The sequence below is a fragment of the Mus pahari genome, chromosome 10 (assembly GCF_900095145.1).
Source record: "Mus pahari chromosome 10, PAHARI_EIJ_v1.1, whole genome shotgun sequence".
NCBI classification, from domain to species: Eukaryota; Metazoa; Chordata; class Mammalia; order Rodentia; family Muridae; genus Mus; species Mus pahari.
This window is the reverse complement of record NC_034599.1, coordinates 68,324,740-68,343,314: the sequence shown is the minus strand read 5'-3', so window position 1 is coordinate 68,343,314 and position 18,575 is coordinate 68,324,740. Positions and strand designations below refer to the sequence as shown.

The 18,575-nt window shown below is 40.3% G+C and overlaps 1 protein-coding gene across 5 annotated transcripts in view; it reads left to right on the top strand.

The window, feature by feature from the left end:
- Unc13c (unc-13 homolog C) overlaps positions 1 to 18,575 on the top strand; it is a 496,297-nt gene that overhangs the window by 454,098 nt on the left and 23,624 nt on the right. For all 5 annotated transcript variants that reach the window (XM_029543555.1, XM_021206602.2, XM_029543556.1 and 2 more), the window contains one exon: positions 5,643 to 5,790. In XM_029543555.1, the coding sequence (XP_029399415.1) occupies positions 5,643 to 5,790 (148 nt within the window). The remainder of the gene's footprint in view (positions 1 to 5,642; positions 5,791 to 18,575) is intronic.

The window sequence follows — 18,575 nt, the reverse complement described above, 5'->3', positions numbered from 1 at the left end:
TTTCTTTGCAGACTGGGGGGAAAAATTGCATGTTCTAATACTTTAGTAAAAAATAGACTGTGAATGATCAACATGAAAGGTCAGAAGAGGTTACGGGATGTTATTGGGATTAGAAAAGGAAAGGTATGCTCAGCATTCAGATAAGATTTTTCTTCTGATTTTACATTTAGAAGGATAATTTTCTTCTCACAAATCACAGCCAGGCCTGAAAGGCTTTGTTTTCTACAGTTTCAGCAAACGGGGATGCTGGGGTGGGGGGGGAGGGTTAAACATTAAGATAAAGCACAAGGTGCTTCAACACTATTCTTCCCACCCCCTAGTCAGATAGGATAGATACATCCACCCTGGTACTAGTGAAGCAGAGTTTAAACAGTCTGGCATGGAAGGCTTTGTCGGGGGACGACTATGGAGATGCATACAAGTAAAATGCTTGAAACTGAGAGAGAAACTTGGCCACTGGCAAGTAGAATTTTGGGATAGTGGGTGACTCATGTGTAATGGTCATATTCACTGCTACCTGAAGGTTCAGTGGGAAACCTGATGACTTCTCACTAAAGGGTTCATGACACGTACAGATTTCTTCATAAATCTTAACTTTCATATCTCCCATGGAGCGCTGCATTGTGCACTTTTTCCATCATGAAAGCCAGGCTCCCACACAGTCTACAGTGTTTTCCTTCCACTCCTCTCAGTGCCTTCTGTCTACTCAGTAGATGTCACTATTAAGTCTGATTCTTTTCTCTGGCACTGGTTCAGGTTCTTAGGGTCTAGGCCACTGGTCTTTTGATTTCCTACTTATCACAGCATCTTATCCCTGTAAGAGCATAAACCACCAGGGTTCATTAACTCTCCCAGAGATGCCCCTATGGGAAGCAGTGTTTCTTCCCTGAAGGAATGTCTACTCTAGATTAAAAGATGAGAGAGGTATATTGGAAACTAAACGTAGACAAGTGTTACCCACAGTGGAAGAGGTGGAACAGGTGGTTCAATTACCACTTTATCTGAAGAACACAGATTAAAAAGTGGCAACAGGGCCTGAAGAGATGGCCCTGTGGTTAAACGCACTTGTCTCTTCTAGAGGTTCTGAGTTTAGATCCCAGCACCTACATTGGGTGGCTTATAAACTTCTGTAACTCCTGTCTGAAGAGCTCCAATGCCCCTTTCATGTATGCACAGACAGACACGCTCATACACGAATAAAATTAAAATCTTTGAAAGAAATCTCCTCAGCCAGGAGTCGTCAAGAGTTTGGGAAGAGCTGCTGTGGTCTGGAAGGCTGTGTGGGATGCCACTGGGTTGATTGGAAGTTTTATGTGGGAGATGTTCACATAATTCACAACATGAACCTAGACAGAGAGAAAGGAATTCATCATGGAAAAACACACAACAGGAGTATGGGGTCCAGACTCAACTACTTGAGACTGGGCTAGACTTTACTGGGAATTGGCATATTAAAGCAATGCAAACTGGGATTGGTTGACGTTAAATGTCTGAGTTGAAAGTCAAATCATTTTGTGTCCCCTTATAAAAGAGGACTCACTGGTGACCTGGAATTATGACTTCCTGAAAGTATCATCTCGGCATAGCATCATATGGAAATGTACATAATAGACTGCGCGGTTCATGATCAAGTCAGAGATGAGCAACAGCTAGTTGGTCCTCGGCTAGGCCACCATCAAGAGAGTGGTACACTGGCAAAAAGTGAAAGACAAATGTGAAGGACATGAAAAGGGAAGAAACACAGGGACTTGTAGTGAGATTGGGGACATGGAGAAGCACCCTAGGTTAAAACAGAGGTTGCATAAATATAGGTCTAGCCATGATCTTTCTGACATTTCATCTGGTAAATACAGACGTATCTTTCCAGAATACCATGGTGTTGTTGCCAACATTATCATCTGTGTAATAACCTTGAGCTCTGGTCCAGTTTTCAAGGACATATTTGACACGTGTGCTTTCTTCCTTTGTCATCTCAAGTGCTTAGTAGAGCATCGGCCAACACAGTACCAGGCACAGATAGTGTGGAACCCAACTGACATCCGTATTTCTTGTATATAGCCAATTTCCTCCCAGTTCCTCAACAGAGAATTCAAATGTTCTTTTGCTTAATGAGGAAGAAATAACTTGCCGTTACTTCTTTTAGCTATCTTTCCCAATTTACACCAGTATAAATAGAAGTCCTTAAAAGGCCAAGTTGGAGAGGTTTTGGTTATGTGGCTAGTCAGAGAGTAATAAGCAACCAACCATCTGTCTTTTGTTTATAACGGATGGAAAAGAATCTCCTTCCACATGCATGGGGAAAACCTTCAGAAAGCTTCAAAAACATAACTTCATATTTTCTTCCAGCATATAATTCCCCTGTAGCATGTAATTTCCTTCTGGCGTGTAATTCACCATAATGAAAGGAGAACTGAACTGTGCTGAGCTGTGGATGGTGACATTTATTTAAGACTTAAGACTTTCATTCTCACACGGGTGTTCTTCAAACCTCAGTCAAATAAACAGCCCACTCTCTTGTTCCTTCAGGGTTGGCAAAGGACAAAGACTGTGCAAAAATCTCTTGCTTGTCAAGGTCCATGCTACACAGCTAGTCCTCTTCCTCCTGATTTCTTTCTCTGGGGCGCCATCACTCAGCTACAACTATGAGTGAAAGTTTGTATAAAGCATGTCTCGGGAGTCCATGCTTCCATAAGCAGAAAAATCATTTCCTTCACTGGCTGGGAAGCCGATGACTGTGTCATTTGACTCTCTGGCTGTTTCTATTTCTTGCAGCTCATGGCTTGTTTTCTTGTCAGGGGACAACATTACCCTCTATCCAAGACTCCAGTCTTCCAACATCCCCTACAAAGTGCTCTCTAAACACAAAGTCATCATTTCCGCCCCAACCAATCTATTCTCTTAAATACCCTGCTTGCTGGGCCCTTAACAGAATCCCTAATGCCAAAAGGAAGAAGTCAGTTAAGCAACATCATTGCAAACCCCAGGGAGACCCTGGCTCTACTCAGAAACAAACCCAGAGCATATTTCTATTTTTGTTTCATGACTAGCATCTCCAGTTCTTCTAGATTTACAAGATAATGCGTGAGCAGAAAAGTATGTCTTCCTACAAAGAGTTCAAGGATGAACACAAAGTTTACATTTTAATATTTTAGTTTTTATTTTCCCACCTCCACGAACACTTCTAGGCCTTTAAAATTCTCTCAATCGTGAAAAGTCTGGTTAGGTTATTCTTTGACAGTTTCCCCAAATCCTATTCTATGGAACAGCTGTATCCTCAGAACTGTTCACAGTAGATCTTCTATGGCCACATAGTTTTAGAAACCAGGACTAGTAAGAGAGGATTAAAGAGATGTCTTTACTAAGCCTTAACCCCTTGACTATGTGAGAAGCTTTCCGTGTCTCTGAGCCTGTGGCCTCTCTGCTTTTCTAGGACTTGTACAGCCTTGAAGCAATGTGTTTATCCTAGGGCATATGATTAGAAATCAGAGTAGGAAAAAAATGACAATGTTTAAATGCTGTAGGGGAACACAGTGTGAGAACCATCAGGTCTCTCAGTTCTTGTTAGACAAGGCTGAAAACCCCAGGGTTCCTGCTGGTGATGCAGTATAGTTGTCCAGTGTCTAGATCACTGCAGTCGATTACCTAATGGCCACTGCAGTTAAAAAAATAGCAGTGCTAGGTTGTCGATGTGGCTCTGTTGGCAGAGTTCTTTCCCAGCACACGTGGAGCCTGGGCTTCCATCTACAGCAAAGCATACTGTGGTGCAGCATGCCTGTAATTGAAGTGCTCTGGAGATGGAGGCAGGAGGGTGAGAAGTTCAAGGACATCCTTGGCTAGGTATTGAGCTCAAGCACATTCTGACTACATGCAACCTTGTCTGAAACCATAAAAAAAAAAAAAAAAAACTAGGAGTCCTAAGAAACAGCTCTGTTTGCCATTCCATCAGAATTTCTTTCAGAGCCCTGTATTGACTGCCTCCATGGTGAAATCATTTGTTCTTCTCTATTGTGTATGTTATCAAATATCTTTTTTGAAGCTCAAAGATAGTTTTAGAGTTTAAAAGACAAAACCCATGGCAGGCAAACTGAAAACCTCAGCGGTTTCTCAGAAAGAGGCAGGTAAAGAAAGGGAAGAAAAAGGGCTTTTCCATTTGAATTATCTGGGCATAAAGGTCAGCCATGTGAAAGAAAAAGAAGAAGAAAAATCCAAAGTACTAGAGAAAACACACTCAGGCTCTGACCAGCATCCAAGAGAAAGATACAGAAAGAAGAAAAGGAGTAAGTTAAGGGTTCCAGGACAGCCAGGGCTACACAGAGAAACTCTGTCTTGAAAAAAAAAAAACAAACAAACAAAAAAAAAAAACAAGCAAAAAAAAAGAATTTCTGAACTAAGTTCAGACTGACAGATCCACAGACAGACAGATCCATAGTCAGACGGATCCATCAAAACCTAATGGCAACTCTCTATCAACTGTACAGAGATCAAAGATTCCAGGCATTGGGGGAGCTGAACCTTCATCCCTCAGTATTTCCATTTAATAGGATTTTTTATCCTGAAATGTCCTGTTGTGTTTTTTGAAGAAACAATCACATAGTTTACCCACTGATATTCAAAATCATTTCAGACTCCTAGTACTTTCGATATACAAAATGTTTCAACACCTTACAAGATCAAAGGACATAACAAGGGGCTAGAAAGATATCTCAGTGGGTTAAGAACCCATTCTCAAATATTCTTTTAACATTGGAGAATGTTACAATACTGAAAATGTTGACAATTATAGATTCTAGGGGACCACAGTTACCAAAGAGAGCTTGGGTTCCAAATTTAACATTGTTGATATAGGAAAAGACTAGGAGAGAGTCATCCATCTAATTTCAATGGAATATTATAAACATCCTGTATAAACAGAAATGTATATAGGTCCATCACCTACTTCCATTCTCTACCTTTCAGAAAGATGTCTGTGCATACCACAGCACAACGTGAAGAATGCCAATATCCCTCAATGCCAACACTGACGGTCGACGAGCATAGATCTACTCTATTGTGTGTAAAAACTGAGGTGGTTTGAATTTGTTAAGTGACTGGAGCATAGAAAAATAAAGTGGATGTTTGAGGTTTTCGAGGAACACTGTGCCTCCTCGGGTTGGCCTATACCTGAACAGTGGCACAATATGAAGATGGACAGGGAGGAGCAGTGGATGCCAGGTCAAAAATTTGGAGAAAATAAGTATCTGTAAACGATGTAACAGGGTCTAATTTCTTTATAAAGTGTTGGCAACTTTCATTATTCTTTGGAAACAGCAATAAATAATCAAGTTGATCGTGGTTCCTGAAGCCTACCATGCTGGAGGGATTCTAACCACTGTACCGTCAGGATCCCCTTTATATAACTGACATTTTAAGAAAACATCTTAGGCCTCCAGAGAGCTGCCTTGAACCTAAGTTAGTTGATGATGACTTAGCACTGGCCTAACAGTACACGCTTCCTAAGTGCTTACCTAACAACTTACCTAATGGAATTTTTTTTTAAAGCTTCACTATTAGAGTGAGAAATTCCTCCCTCCAATGTCTCCTCCAAATCCTTTACCCATATAACTTTCCCTTTCTCTCTCTCTCTCTTTTTTTTTTTTTCTTAGCAATATTTTCACGCAGGAGGAAATGGCCTGAAGAAGAATTTTCTGGAGAAAAGCCCAGATCTTCATTCCCTGAGATACGCTCTCAGCCTCTACACGCAAACTACTGATGCTTTGATCAAGAAGTTCATAGAGACACAGGGCTCACAGGGTAAGTCGATCTTGGCCTGAGAGAGAGGCTCCTAGACCATCAAATCCAAACTCAACCTTACGGTTTCAGGAATTGTGTTCAGAACGTGAAGCGTGGTTAAAATAGAGGGTCTGGGTTAACAGAGAATACCATAGCTTCCAGCATTCTTTAGAAAGAAAAAGAACAGGAAGTGGGTAGCTCAGATGAAAGGAGGTATTTTCACAACTGATGTTCAATATAGATTCCCCCCAGCGTTTTGTGAGAATGAGGGTCAGGTTCCTCTCCGAGGTGGCTGGCTGAGAGTATTGTCTGTTCTAGTTTTCTTTCTCTCTCTCCTACTCCTCTCACCTCCTCCCTTCCTTACCAAGTGCTTCATAGCTGCCGTCCCTGATGGACGCCCTCAGGACCATGTGCAGAGGTAGCATTTGATGTCATGTAGACCCCTTCCCGCACTTCAATGTTTGTCTATGGATTTATTTCTAGAAGAGTCCAAACTTGAGTTTACTTGCTTAAAAATGGTAAGCTGGATTCCCTCTTTCGCATCCAGATGTAGATTCTGTGCTCTCGAGCCCTAAACACCTCCTGGATGGAAATTGGGACAGCTCAGTGGCTGCCCAGAGGTCTGCCTCTCTGGTGTGTCTTCCATCTCGTGCCTCCTTCCTTTTGCATGGAGGCCGTGAACAAGTCAACTCTTCTTCTTTTTCCATTGTTATTGTTTTTGTTTTTGTTTTTAAATAAGATTTATTTCTCTTGATTTTTCTCTCCAATATTCTCTGTCTATGATAGATAAACTGTAATGTTATACTGAAGGGGAAAACCGATTGCTTTAAATTTAATAATTTCTTTGGGCTATGTTCAAATTGGAAGACATGCTTTCTTTAAAAGGATTGCTAGAATTAACTTTTTTTATAGATTGGTTGATCTTGTTACTTTTCCCTTTCTTCTTCTTCTTCGTTGTCGTCGTCTTCTTCTTCTTTTTCTTCTTTCTTCTTCTTCTTCTTCTTCTTCTTCTTCTTCTTCTTCTTCTTCTTCTTCTTCTTTGTCTTGCCCTTTTCTCTCTCTGCTATTTTATTCTCTTTCTCTCCCCTTCTTTTCTCTATGTGAAACACATTTGAAGTATCATCAGTAGTGAGAAGGAAAAAGGAAGAAAAGAGAAACACTGATTTTTTTTCTTTATGTCTCATTAGAAATTTATGAGCCAGCGTTCAAATGAAATCTACCATATTAGAACAATACTTTCTTCTCTTTCTATCCCAAAGGCTAGAAAGTAAATCCTAAAGCCAAAATGGATATAGAAGGATTCCTAAGGTTTTATGTGAAACTGAGCTCAGTTGACACATTTTTAATATCCCAACACTGCCTGCAACATGAAGGTGCCATCTTACTCTGTATTCATACAGATATTCCTCAGCATCACCGCCAACCCAGACCATACGATAAACAGCATCCAGTAGAGTCTGTGATGTCATTTATCAGTTGATCTAGCAAAGTGGAACTACATGCAGGGGAGATGGTCTCAGAAAGTAGGTCATGTCTGGGAGTCTTTGGTTGTCCATCCCAGAACAGGGGTTATGTGTTCAGCATCTCCCAGGAAGAGCTCAAAGATTCTATAGTCATCTTACTATACACAGACTACACAGAAATGATAAGTAAATATGTCTCTGTACTAGTTGTTGTCTTGTGATGAAATACCTGATAAGAAGCAACTTAAGGATGGGAGGGTTTGTTCATAGTTTGAGAGTACATAACCCATGATGATTGGGAAGGCAGGAAGGGCAGCAGAAGTGTGAGGCAGTCATGTTCCATCCCTGGTTAGGCCACACAGCAGAGAGAAAGTGGATCAGGGTTATCAGAGACACCTCCAGTGACCCACTTTTTCCAGTTAGAACCTACCTCGAGGTTGTCCCCACCAAATATGGGGAGTCAAGTATGAAAACAAATAAGCCTAAGGGACCACAGCACAGAGGTTGGAAGCCCTGCTTAGTGGGAAAGGGAGAAAAGTAAGTCAGTGAAGTGATGGGGAAACAAAAGGAGGTGTTTTGAATATAAAACATACCAAACAAGCAAGCCTTTGCACTTGAAGTTTCAAAATCCCCACACACAATGACTGTGTAGACATCAATTCTTTTAATTTAGTTCACTAGACATAATATAAAAAGACTTGGACATTTCTATAGAATTAAAATGCACAAATACTTCAGTTAGTTTGGAGTGAGATTAGTAGAAATTATTTTGATATTTTCTTCATCTAGGAGTTGATTCAGTGGTTTGAGTTGGGTAGTTGGCTTGAAAAGGGGGAAGGGGCTCTTTCTGTCATTGTCTCTCCTCCGGAATATATGGCTTACAGTTTTAGAAGCTGGTCCAAAATGTGTTTCTTGCATCGTAATATTCATCAGGGAAAAAGGTGCTTTTCCTAACAGCTATTTCATTAAACCAGGGCCCTTTGAATATTTTATGGTAGCGCAGACAGTGAAAAATGTATGAGACTTGAACATATTAAGTGCAGTTTATTCAGTGGGTAACACGGTCTGGAGGGAGGTGTAGGATGATTCATTGCTGAGCTACCCTGAGTCGCGTTCTGTTTCCTTATCTGAGTTTTTATTATGGCATGAAAAACGTGATCACAAAAGCTTTTCACAGAAAAGGGATATTTTATGTCTAAGTTACAATTGTCTCATAAAGAAAAATAATCTCTTCCAGTTAATGAATGCGAATTAAAATCTATGAGCGGAAGTGCTTTTATCCCAAAAATCTTTTTTTTTCTCTTTTGAATAAAACCTTTGTGTTTCTGCTTATTGAAATGTCTGAAAACATAGATAATTTTCATCATTTTACCAATTTGTATTCAGCAGAAGTAGGGTGTAATATATTTTAGTTTGAAACAAAAAACAAAAAGCTATAGACTCACATTTTGGATTCTGTGAGTTGACTTCAATATAACCATTATATTGCACTATAGTTGTATGGAGTCTGGTCAATTGTAGTTACATTTTTATAATTTAGTGTAAATTGTGTTATTTGTGACAATATATGCCATCAGCATATTGAGTTTGAGGGAGAAATTTGTTACCTAAGCACATTTTTATTCTTAGCAGTAAAATTTGGAGGCTTCACAAATATAGTCTTCTGGACCCATATGACCTAGAGGAGCTATTAATTATCTTTAGCTATGTTCAAGATATAAAAGACGTGTCCAGGGTAGTAAAGAAGCCATCATTAGATGTGGTTCATTGTGAAAAGGATTTTCTCGCTTTGTTTCATTTCATTTTGACTCTTACCAAGAGTCAAAATGTGTAGGAAGAACTTAGCATTAAAAATACTTTGTTTCTAAAGCAAAAGGAACTAGCATTTAAATACAGAAATGAGCTTTTAATTCCTAGGGCCACAGGGAACCTCTGTCTGATGGTCAGTCCTGGGAGAAAGCTTGGAATGTCTTAAGTGTGTAGGGGAACAATACTAGAGTACCCAGCCATTTCTAACTTCATGTTTTTTAAAAGTAGTATCTCATCTTCAGTGGATAAGCCCTCAGATATAACCCGAGTTCTGACTGCTTCCAACTGACCTATCCCCAGAGACCACTTAAGTGGCTCAACCTTTCTCTAGAGGCACAAACAGAAGTGTGGAGAATATGTGAAGCTTGCCTTCTCAAATGTCACAGGACTATGACACTCCCCACAGACAGCTTTAATGGGAAGTACACTGTGACAGGCTCACAGCAGGATGACTGACCTCTTTCCAATAGCTGGAATGGCATGCTAGGTAAGGTTGCAGGAAGGCTGGGCATATACCTGCTACTATCCAGGAAGCCGGCTGGCTGCAATTGTGATGTTCCTCCTCAATTCCCATGAAATTACTGACGTGCTCCCAGCTGCCAGATGAATATGCAGAGTCAGGCATAGATACAGAAATGCAGTCAAGTTCTGAGCCATGTAGTCTGGTAATAAAGAGGATGCTCTTCACCTACTACCATTTTCCTGAGCAAAGAGGACCCCTGTGGGAGGGCTTCCCATGACCTTCCAGCTCATGGTAAATAATTAGTGCTGCTTTATCTTCTGTCCCATTCTGCATTTTAAACAACTTCTGTTACACTTAAGTTGCGAAACTGTGCATCTCTCCCATGGCCTGTGGACACCTTATGGGTCGTAGTTCTCTCCTTCCATGTGGGTCCTGAGGTTCAAACTCAGACTGTTGGCCTTGCTGGTTTAGTTTCCTTACCCTCTGAGCCATCTCACTGGCACGAGTGTGCATTTTAATATGATTGAAATCTCCTCCTTGCTCAGTAGACAAACTCTAAATTGATAATTTTGTTTTCCTACCTATGACTAACTCTCTAAACTTGTTAACTTTACCATTTGTTTTCTAGAGTCCTGTCTGTCTTTGATAGGGTTTCTACTGCTATGATAAACACCATGACCAAAAGCTACTTGGGGAAGAGAGGGGTAATTTTGCTTACATTTCTACATCACAGCTCATCATTAAAGGAAGTCAGAGAAAGGACTCAAGGCAGAAACCTGGAGGCAGAGAACATGAAAGAACGCCGCTTACTGCTTTTCCTCCTCATGGTTTGCTCAGCCTGTGCTCTTATATATCGCAAGACTACCTGCCCAGGGGTGGTACCACCCACAATGAGCAGGGTCCTCCTCCATCAATCATTAATCCACTCCACAAACTTCACTACAGACCAATCTATGGAAGCATTTTCTCAGTTAAGATTACCTCTTCCCGCATATGTCTAGATTTGCATCAAACTGACAAAGCCAGCTAGCCCACTCTTATTCTACCTAGCTAGACTGGGCATGTTCAGGATCCAGGACACGTTAAACACTGAAAATATTCACACCATAGGAACCCGCAGTGAACATAAGGGAAAGCTTCCTACTGTGGGGGAACCCTTTTGTGTGTAGCCTGATTTCATCCTTTTGGCATCTACACCTTTGCTCTTGTGGAGGATACGCTGGCTCATCTCCCTCCCTATCCTACCTCTCTCATGCCCATCCTCTACCTGCATAAGTGCCCATTTTGTATCATTACAAATGCTGGGAGTCATAGCATAGTTGCTGGATGATAATTTTGCCTTCTCACAAGGACTCTGTTCATTCATCCATTCATACTTGGTAAAAGGCCTGCTAAAAAATCACAAGATATTAGGACAAGTGAGTGTTCTTTATTTAGGCATAACTATTTTAAATTATGTAATGTAATGGGGTCCTAGAATTTGAATTATGCAGTTATATGTTTTATAGGAGCATTCATATTTGAATTTATCTGACTACAATCTTCATTGAAAACTGCTATTCATGGTCTTGTGCTAGAAAACTATGGAATGCTAAAAGACAAAGACAGACAGAGAAAGAGGGAGAGGTGGTTAGGGGGGAAAGTTGGAATTTTATGACTGGCACTATTTATTACTTATCATGCAAGGAAGGAGATAGTGAGCACCACTGGACAGGTAGATGGAGTTAGATAAAATTAGATTATTGATTTTTTTTAAATCAAATTCTTAAAAAAAAAAAACATGTTTTTTCAATCTGTCCCATAAAACTCAGAAGCAACTAGGAAAAAAATGACTTGCTACTGGTTTGGCTCAGGCCCTAGTAAGAGGTGAGCGTGCCCTCTTATTTCAGACATTTTAAAGACTGTGCTCTAGCACCGTGCACTGGGGTTTCCTTTTGCCATTCTTGGTCCCCTCCCCTCTTCCCATAAGGCTGGGATATGCATGTGACAGACACCATGGGTGTGCCTATGTGTACCCTGTGAGTTCAGACCAGAAGTGAGCTCTCAGAAGCTCATGAGAAGGAAGATTAAGTCACACCTGGGTCTTCAGGCCCATTAAAGTATAGTTCCATTGTCTCTTAATTCTGTGTTCTGCCACAAATACCTGAAAGATTATCTTTTTTAAATAACACTACCTGCCTACACTAATTGTGTATTTCTATGATTTTCTTTTTCTTTATTTTTTGGGGGGGTTGGGGTATACAAGGCAGATCTCATTCCCCAGTTATACTCAATGTTAGTGGCACTGGAATTCCTGACTTCTTGACTTATAGTTTTCTCTGCTTCTGAAATGTAAAGTTGAGCTACATAAATTATGAAAGTGAACCCTGTACTTTTATTTTTCAGCACAAATACAAACATCTGCCATCAGGGGTGACATCAAATTATTAACACCACACTTGTATTTTACTGCAGTTCACTTAAGTTGCTTCCAGGAACTGTTTGAAATAGTCATTGCACCCAAGAGAAAAGGACATCATTGACTCAATGTGAGCAAATATCCAATGCAGCAAATAGGAAGTGTTGATATTAAAGCGACAGGCAGACATGCTGTAGACTCAGACAGAGCATCCAAGTGAGGCATGCGTGGTGCTTTGGGGGTGGGACTAGAGAAGAGAAGAAAAAACGTTATGTATAAATTTATTTCCAAAGAGCCTAAAATAAATGTGTCAATTGAGTGATAAATTATGATAGATATTTTCTGCCTCTTTATGGTTTTATGCACCTTCAAATTATCCCATAATGTTCAGGTATTTTCTTTTAAACCATAAATTTCATTTATCAAAGAAATACAAGGACCACACTTGGTTCTGCAAAGTAAATTATGGCTTCATCGATTGCTTGTGAAGGTGTAATTAATTCAAAGTGATAGATTTTTTTTGAAGTCTTTTGGGACCCAGGGTTTTCATTTGCAGGCTGAAATAAACGGTGGGGTTAAATTTTCTTGTTTACTTCAAAGGGTTTCAGAATTGCCCTGTGGATAGGAAACTTTCCTGGAGCAGAGGTCACACACAATACCTCCACATATACAGCCACTGACCATGCAGTTCATAACTTACAAAACTCATTCAATGAAGAAATTCACCAGTCATTATATAGCATCCTGATCAATAGTAAGAAAAATCCACAGTACTCAGGTGGCTGTGTGCTTGCATAGCATGTGTGTAGCCCCAGGCTCTATCCACAGCACTGATGAATCAGACAATGTGGCACACACCTGTAATCCTATCACCTCGGAGGTGAAGGCAGAAGCATCAGACGTTCAAGGTCATCACCTGTGGCTACATAGCAAGTTTGAGGATACTTTGGGATACAAGAGAGACCTTGTCAAAGAAGAAAAGAAGTAGCAAGAAGAGGAGGAAGAGAGGGGATGGGAAGAGAGGGGAAGGGAAGGGAAGGGAGAAGAAAACACTGAATTGATATTAAAGCAACATTGTGTAGTACTGTCTAAGGGTAACTACAAAACTCTAACACCATTGTTATGGATGCTTCTATTTTAGGTCTAAGTAGAAAGCAACATGTGTTATACCAGGAGAGTTAGCAAGCTGCTAGCCCCTCAGAGAGAAGCAGAGAGAGATAGAGACAGAGACACAGACAGAGAGACAGGCAGGCAGAGACAGACTAACCCTCAGAACTGTCCTGAGCTTCAGTGGACTCAGGAAGCCATGACAAAAAAAAAAAAAACAAACCCTACCAGCTGGTAGCTGAAATGGAAGTCTATTTCTTACAGGTCTGGAGACGGGGTGTTCTGTGGTCAGTGACAGCTAGTTCTGTTCTGCTGAGGGTGGTCCTCTTGGCTGGCACACAGCCTCCTCTCCATTGTGTCCATACCTCACTGACTACATCCCCAGGGGCAGATGGGAGATGGAGTTAAAGAGAGTCTTGAAAAAACATTCAGGAGGTAGAGTCCATTAAATACTGTGGGCTGAGGCAAGCTCTGAGAAGACCCATAGTGAGGAAGGATGCAGAGTCATGGAGCCACTGCGTAAAGGAAAGAGCGGACTGACACAGAAAAGAGGTGAGCATCAGGCCAGAATAAACACCCGTACCATGCCAATCGATTTAGGTGGCAGGGCAAATGGATACCGGACATCCATTACAGTAACCCCACAAGGGACATGAGGCACTTTCCAATTAAAGAAACTTGTCTTCAATGATGCTGTGTGACTTGCAATCGTCACAAACATAGTGTCTGTGTACACAAAGACAGATGTCTAGCAAGCCTTTCTCTTCCTACAAGGACACCAGACCTACCAATCTAGCCCTGACCATGACTTCATTTCAGCTTACTACATCCTGAAAAATCCCCATTCCAGACACAGACATTAGGACCAGAGCTTTCAGGTAGGAATTTGGGGTTTGGGGGGGGGGTCATAATTCAATCTATAACAAAGAATAAAATGTTGTGAATTTGGAGAGGTGGGGTTTTGTTTTGATTAGTTGAGAGAGGTCTCACATGGAAGCCCAGACTGGTGTAGAATTCACTGTGTAAGCCAGGCCAACCTGAAATTCATGGCAATCCTCCTGCCTCAGCCTCCTAAGGACTGGGATTACACCACACCTGTATGTGTCCTAATTTGTTTTACAGTTTTGATTGAATCAGTTTTGTAGAGTTCAATATGATCTTTCAGTACTCGTGTGCACTGTATAACGAGAACACTAAAAGCTGGGTGTGATGGTGCATGCCCTTCATCCCTTTAAAAGCCCTTGGGAGGCAGAGGCAGAAAGATCTCTATGAGTTTGGGGCCAACCTGGTCTATAGAGTGAGTTTCAGGGCAGCCAGAGGTTCATAGTGAGACCCTGTGTCTGTCAATCAATCAATCAATCAATCATAAAACTAGGGTAACAGCACATTATCGCCTTAAAACTTGGATATTTCATGCTAAACAGTATTTTACTTTTTACTTCATATGGCCTGTGTGGCTTATCCATCCATCTTGGCTGGACACAGGTTGTTTCTGTTTTCTGGCTAGTGTGAATAGTGCAATAATGAACTTGGGACTGCTGACATCTCCTGGGCATACTGACATCTTCCCTTTGAATGCATACATATTCAGTAGTTGGATTGCTGGATCATATAACAGTCCTAGTTGTAAACTTTTTTTTAGCAATTTCCATAATGACTTCTCTAAATTGCATCTCCACTAACAGTATGCAAGGCTTTCTGTTTCTGCTGAGGAACACTTCGTAGATGGGGCAGGTCACCTCAACTCTGAATTCTATTTCCCTGATAATTAGCATTCTGTACCTACTTGCTGCTAGGACATTTTCTTTTAAGAAGCATCTATTTAGATAAATTGTTACCTTTCAATGGAGTCATGAGGTTTTGCTATTGTACCTATAAAGTTAATCTCATGTCAGATATTACTTTGAAAATATTTTCTCCCAACCTCTAGGCTGTTAATTCTCTCTGTTGTTTCCTTTGCTGTGAAGATCCTTTGTGGTTTATCACAATGCCATATGTCTTCCCAGCCATGCTTTTAAGGTCTTATCAAAAGTAACAAAAAACAAAACAAAACAAAACAAAACAAAACAAAACAAAGCTTTGGCAAAGACCAGCATTAAGAATCTAGAACTTCCTCTGGCCTGTGATTTCCTGAGTTTACACAGTTTCAGATCTTGCATTTATTTCTGTAATCTATTTTGAGTTCATTTTCCTATATGGTTAAAAGTAAAAGTCTAGGTTTTTTTTTTTTTTTTGATATGTGAATTCTTAGTTCCTAGCACTTATCATTGAAAGTACTTTCCTTTATCCATCATGCATTCTTGCTACCTGTGTTGAATATAAGTTGGATACAGATTCATTTATTTATCTCTAGACTGGCTCCGTTGGACTCTGTTATTTTTTCCAATGCCATGCTTTACTATAGCTTTGTAATATATGTGAAGCCAGGTAATGTAGTGACTCTAGCTTTGGTATTTACTAACATGTAACCATTTGAGAAGAGTATGGGGGTCAAATGGGGGGAGGTGGAAGGGATATTTATGCCACAGTATGCATGCAAAGATAATAAGACAACCTCAAGATTGATGCCTGTCCAGGACATGAGCCAATAAAGATTTCTCTGCCCCACTCCCTGTCAGAGCACTAAGATTACAAACATAAGCTGTCACCACTTTGTGTGGGTCCTGAGGACTCAAACTGGGGTCCTAATGCTTCTGGCAATCATGTTCTGAAATTTTACTTTACATCCATTTGGTCTAGGGTGCAGTTTAATGTCCCTGCTTGTTTTCTTCCTTCTTATTTTTCAGCTGCTGAGAACCAAGGGCTCATCCCTTTTGTTGCCTCTACCTCTAGATCTGTTGGCTTCTTTCATTGTCTATTTGGATGTTTTAATGTTGGCTGTGTGTATATTTATTTACAATTACTACATACTTCTTAGGGACCGACCCTTTTATAGTTTTATGGTGCCCTTCTTTGTCTCTTGTTTTGATTCCATTTTCTCTGACATAAACATGGGAGCTCCTGTTGGCTTTTGACTTCTATAAGATAGAAGGTGTTTCTGCCCCCTCAGTTGACTTTGTATGTGCCCTTGGAGATGGAGTGAGTGTCATGGGTGCAGCATGGGCTAAGGCTTAGGGTTTTGTCCCTTTAGCTGCTCTCCCTTAAGTGGAGGATGTGGTCTGTTTACCCTTGAGATCAATGAGGAGAAAGCCGTTTGACAGTTTGCTGATTGTGTCATAGTTCTTTCTAGATCCTTTGTGCTCTTGTTTGCCTTCATCATTCCATGCTTCCTGTTACACTGACCTGATTCCTTTCTCAAGTGTGTATCTTCTGTTCTTTTCCCCAGTTTGTAGTTGATAAGTACAAGGGATTTACACATAAAAATCTTCCACTTATAATGGACATTTTAAGACTATAAATTGTGGTCTGGATTTATTAACCCCCCATTTTTGTTTTACTCCTATTAATTTATATATGTTTCTTTTATTTTAGTGTTTCCAAACTCACCATAAGCTTCTTATTTGAAGTTGGTGTTTCCTGTTGCAGGGATAATCAGACTTACTAAACCACCATCATCCTGGGCTTGCATTCTATAAGGAAGAGTCATCATGAATCCTGCCTCAGTCACAAGTGATAATCAATAAAACATGGATATGAGTCAGGGACTCAGCCTGAGTCAACTGAATGTTCCTGGGGATTTGGGGAGGGGAAAAAATGGAGCAGAATCCCCTAGCTGCTCAGTGATGTAGCTGACTTGCTTATTAATTCAGCTCCCATTCATTAAATCATCACTCCAAGATAAATTTTTCACAGAAGAGTGACTAGACACTATCTAAATAATTTGCTTCCTGATAGCAATTATTTACTGCTCCTTTAGATTTTATGAACATATTCACTGAGATTCAAATTTAGGTCTCAACTTTAATTAGTTGGCTTTTATTTGTTTTTACTTTTTATTGGTTCTTGTGAATTTCACATCGTGAACCCAATCCCACTCATCTCCCTCTCCCCTCATACCTTCTCTTTACCCTTCCAACCAACGGAGGGAAAGAAAACACTGTAGAAGCTGTAGTGGGTCACAGTGTGTCCCTAGTTGGTTAGCTTTTTGTTGGTGGTGGTTGTTTTTGTTGTTGTTGTTGGTTGTTTTTGTTGTTGTTGCTGTTGCTGCTGCTGATGCTGCTGTTTTGTTTTTTAATGTCTCACTTTTTAGCCCATGCTAGCCTTGAGCTTGAGACCCTCCTTCCTGTCTCCCCAGACCTGAGATTACAGTCATGTGACACTAACCACAGGTAATTTAAGACTATGATATCCTATTGATTTTATGTTAGTACTTCTTAAGTGGAATGGGGGGATTTTTTTCTCCTGGTAGAGAGGTTCAAAAACCACTGAAACATCACCTGAGACTGGGGTTTCCTATCCCACTCAGAATCTACAGAGGAAAGGAACACATCTTTTCCCATTCCCCAAAATAACCACCAACCTATTAGTGTGAGATGGTTTGCTCAAAACTACTAGTATAAAAGACAATTTTGATAAAACATAGATTAATCTCTTGATAATATTATTTTTATACTTTCTACAATGAACTAACTTCATAACTAAGTATTTGGAGATTGGTTCAAATGCCTTTGCACACCACCATATACCACATGCATCCTCTCTCTCCTCAGAATTTGCTCATTTATAAGCATTTCAGGTAGGGTGGGAGTTCTTCGCCAGAGCCCAGTACAACCCAGCACCTCCTTTTAAGCAATCGCACTGGGAGGGAGGAAGAGTGTGCATGTTATAAAGTCACCTCCATAGAGTTCCCCATCCCCCACCCCCTGATTGTTAACTAAAAAATAACTTCTTTTTTTAAACGTATATTTTAAATAGAATTTTGTAATCCCCCTGCTTCTCTTTCCTCTTCCTAACATCTTCCTTGAATACCCCTATTCCTCAAATTCATGACCTCTTTTCTTTATTATTGCATATATGTATAAATATATAAATACAACCTTCTGAGAACATCTAGTGTTTATATATATATACATATATACATATTTTTATATTAAATAAATATAACAATTATTTGCATATCAAATTCATCAAATAAATATATCAAAATTATGAATGATTCTCAGGGCTGACCACTTGAAATTGGATAATCATCTAGATGCTCAACCCTGAGAACAACTAATTCTCCCTCTCGGCAGTCATTAGTTTTCTGTAGTTCTTGTTTATGGGTAGGGCTCTTGAATCTCCCCCTTCAATGGTGCCATGTCTATTGGTATTGTTCTTGTTCAGGTCTTATTTAGCCTGCTATATTATTGATGCTTCCCTGTCATTTCTAGAAGACATAATTTCACAGACTTCTGGGTCCTCTGGCTCTTAATGCTCTCTCTACCCCATCTTCTGTGGTGTTCCCTGAGCCTTAGAGACAGGAGTTGTGCTGCCAGTGTATCCATTGGGCCTGCCTACACCATGATGAGCTGCTTTCTGTATTTGGACCAGTTGTGATATTTCATAATGGTCTCAGTCTAGAACTAAGAGAAACTTCTTTGATGAGGGGGGGATTGCTTCACTGACTTGTAGGTATTTAGAATGC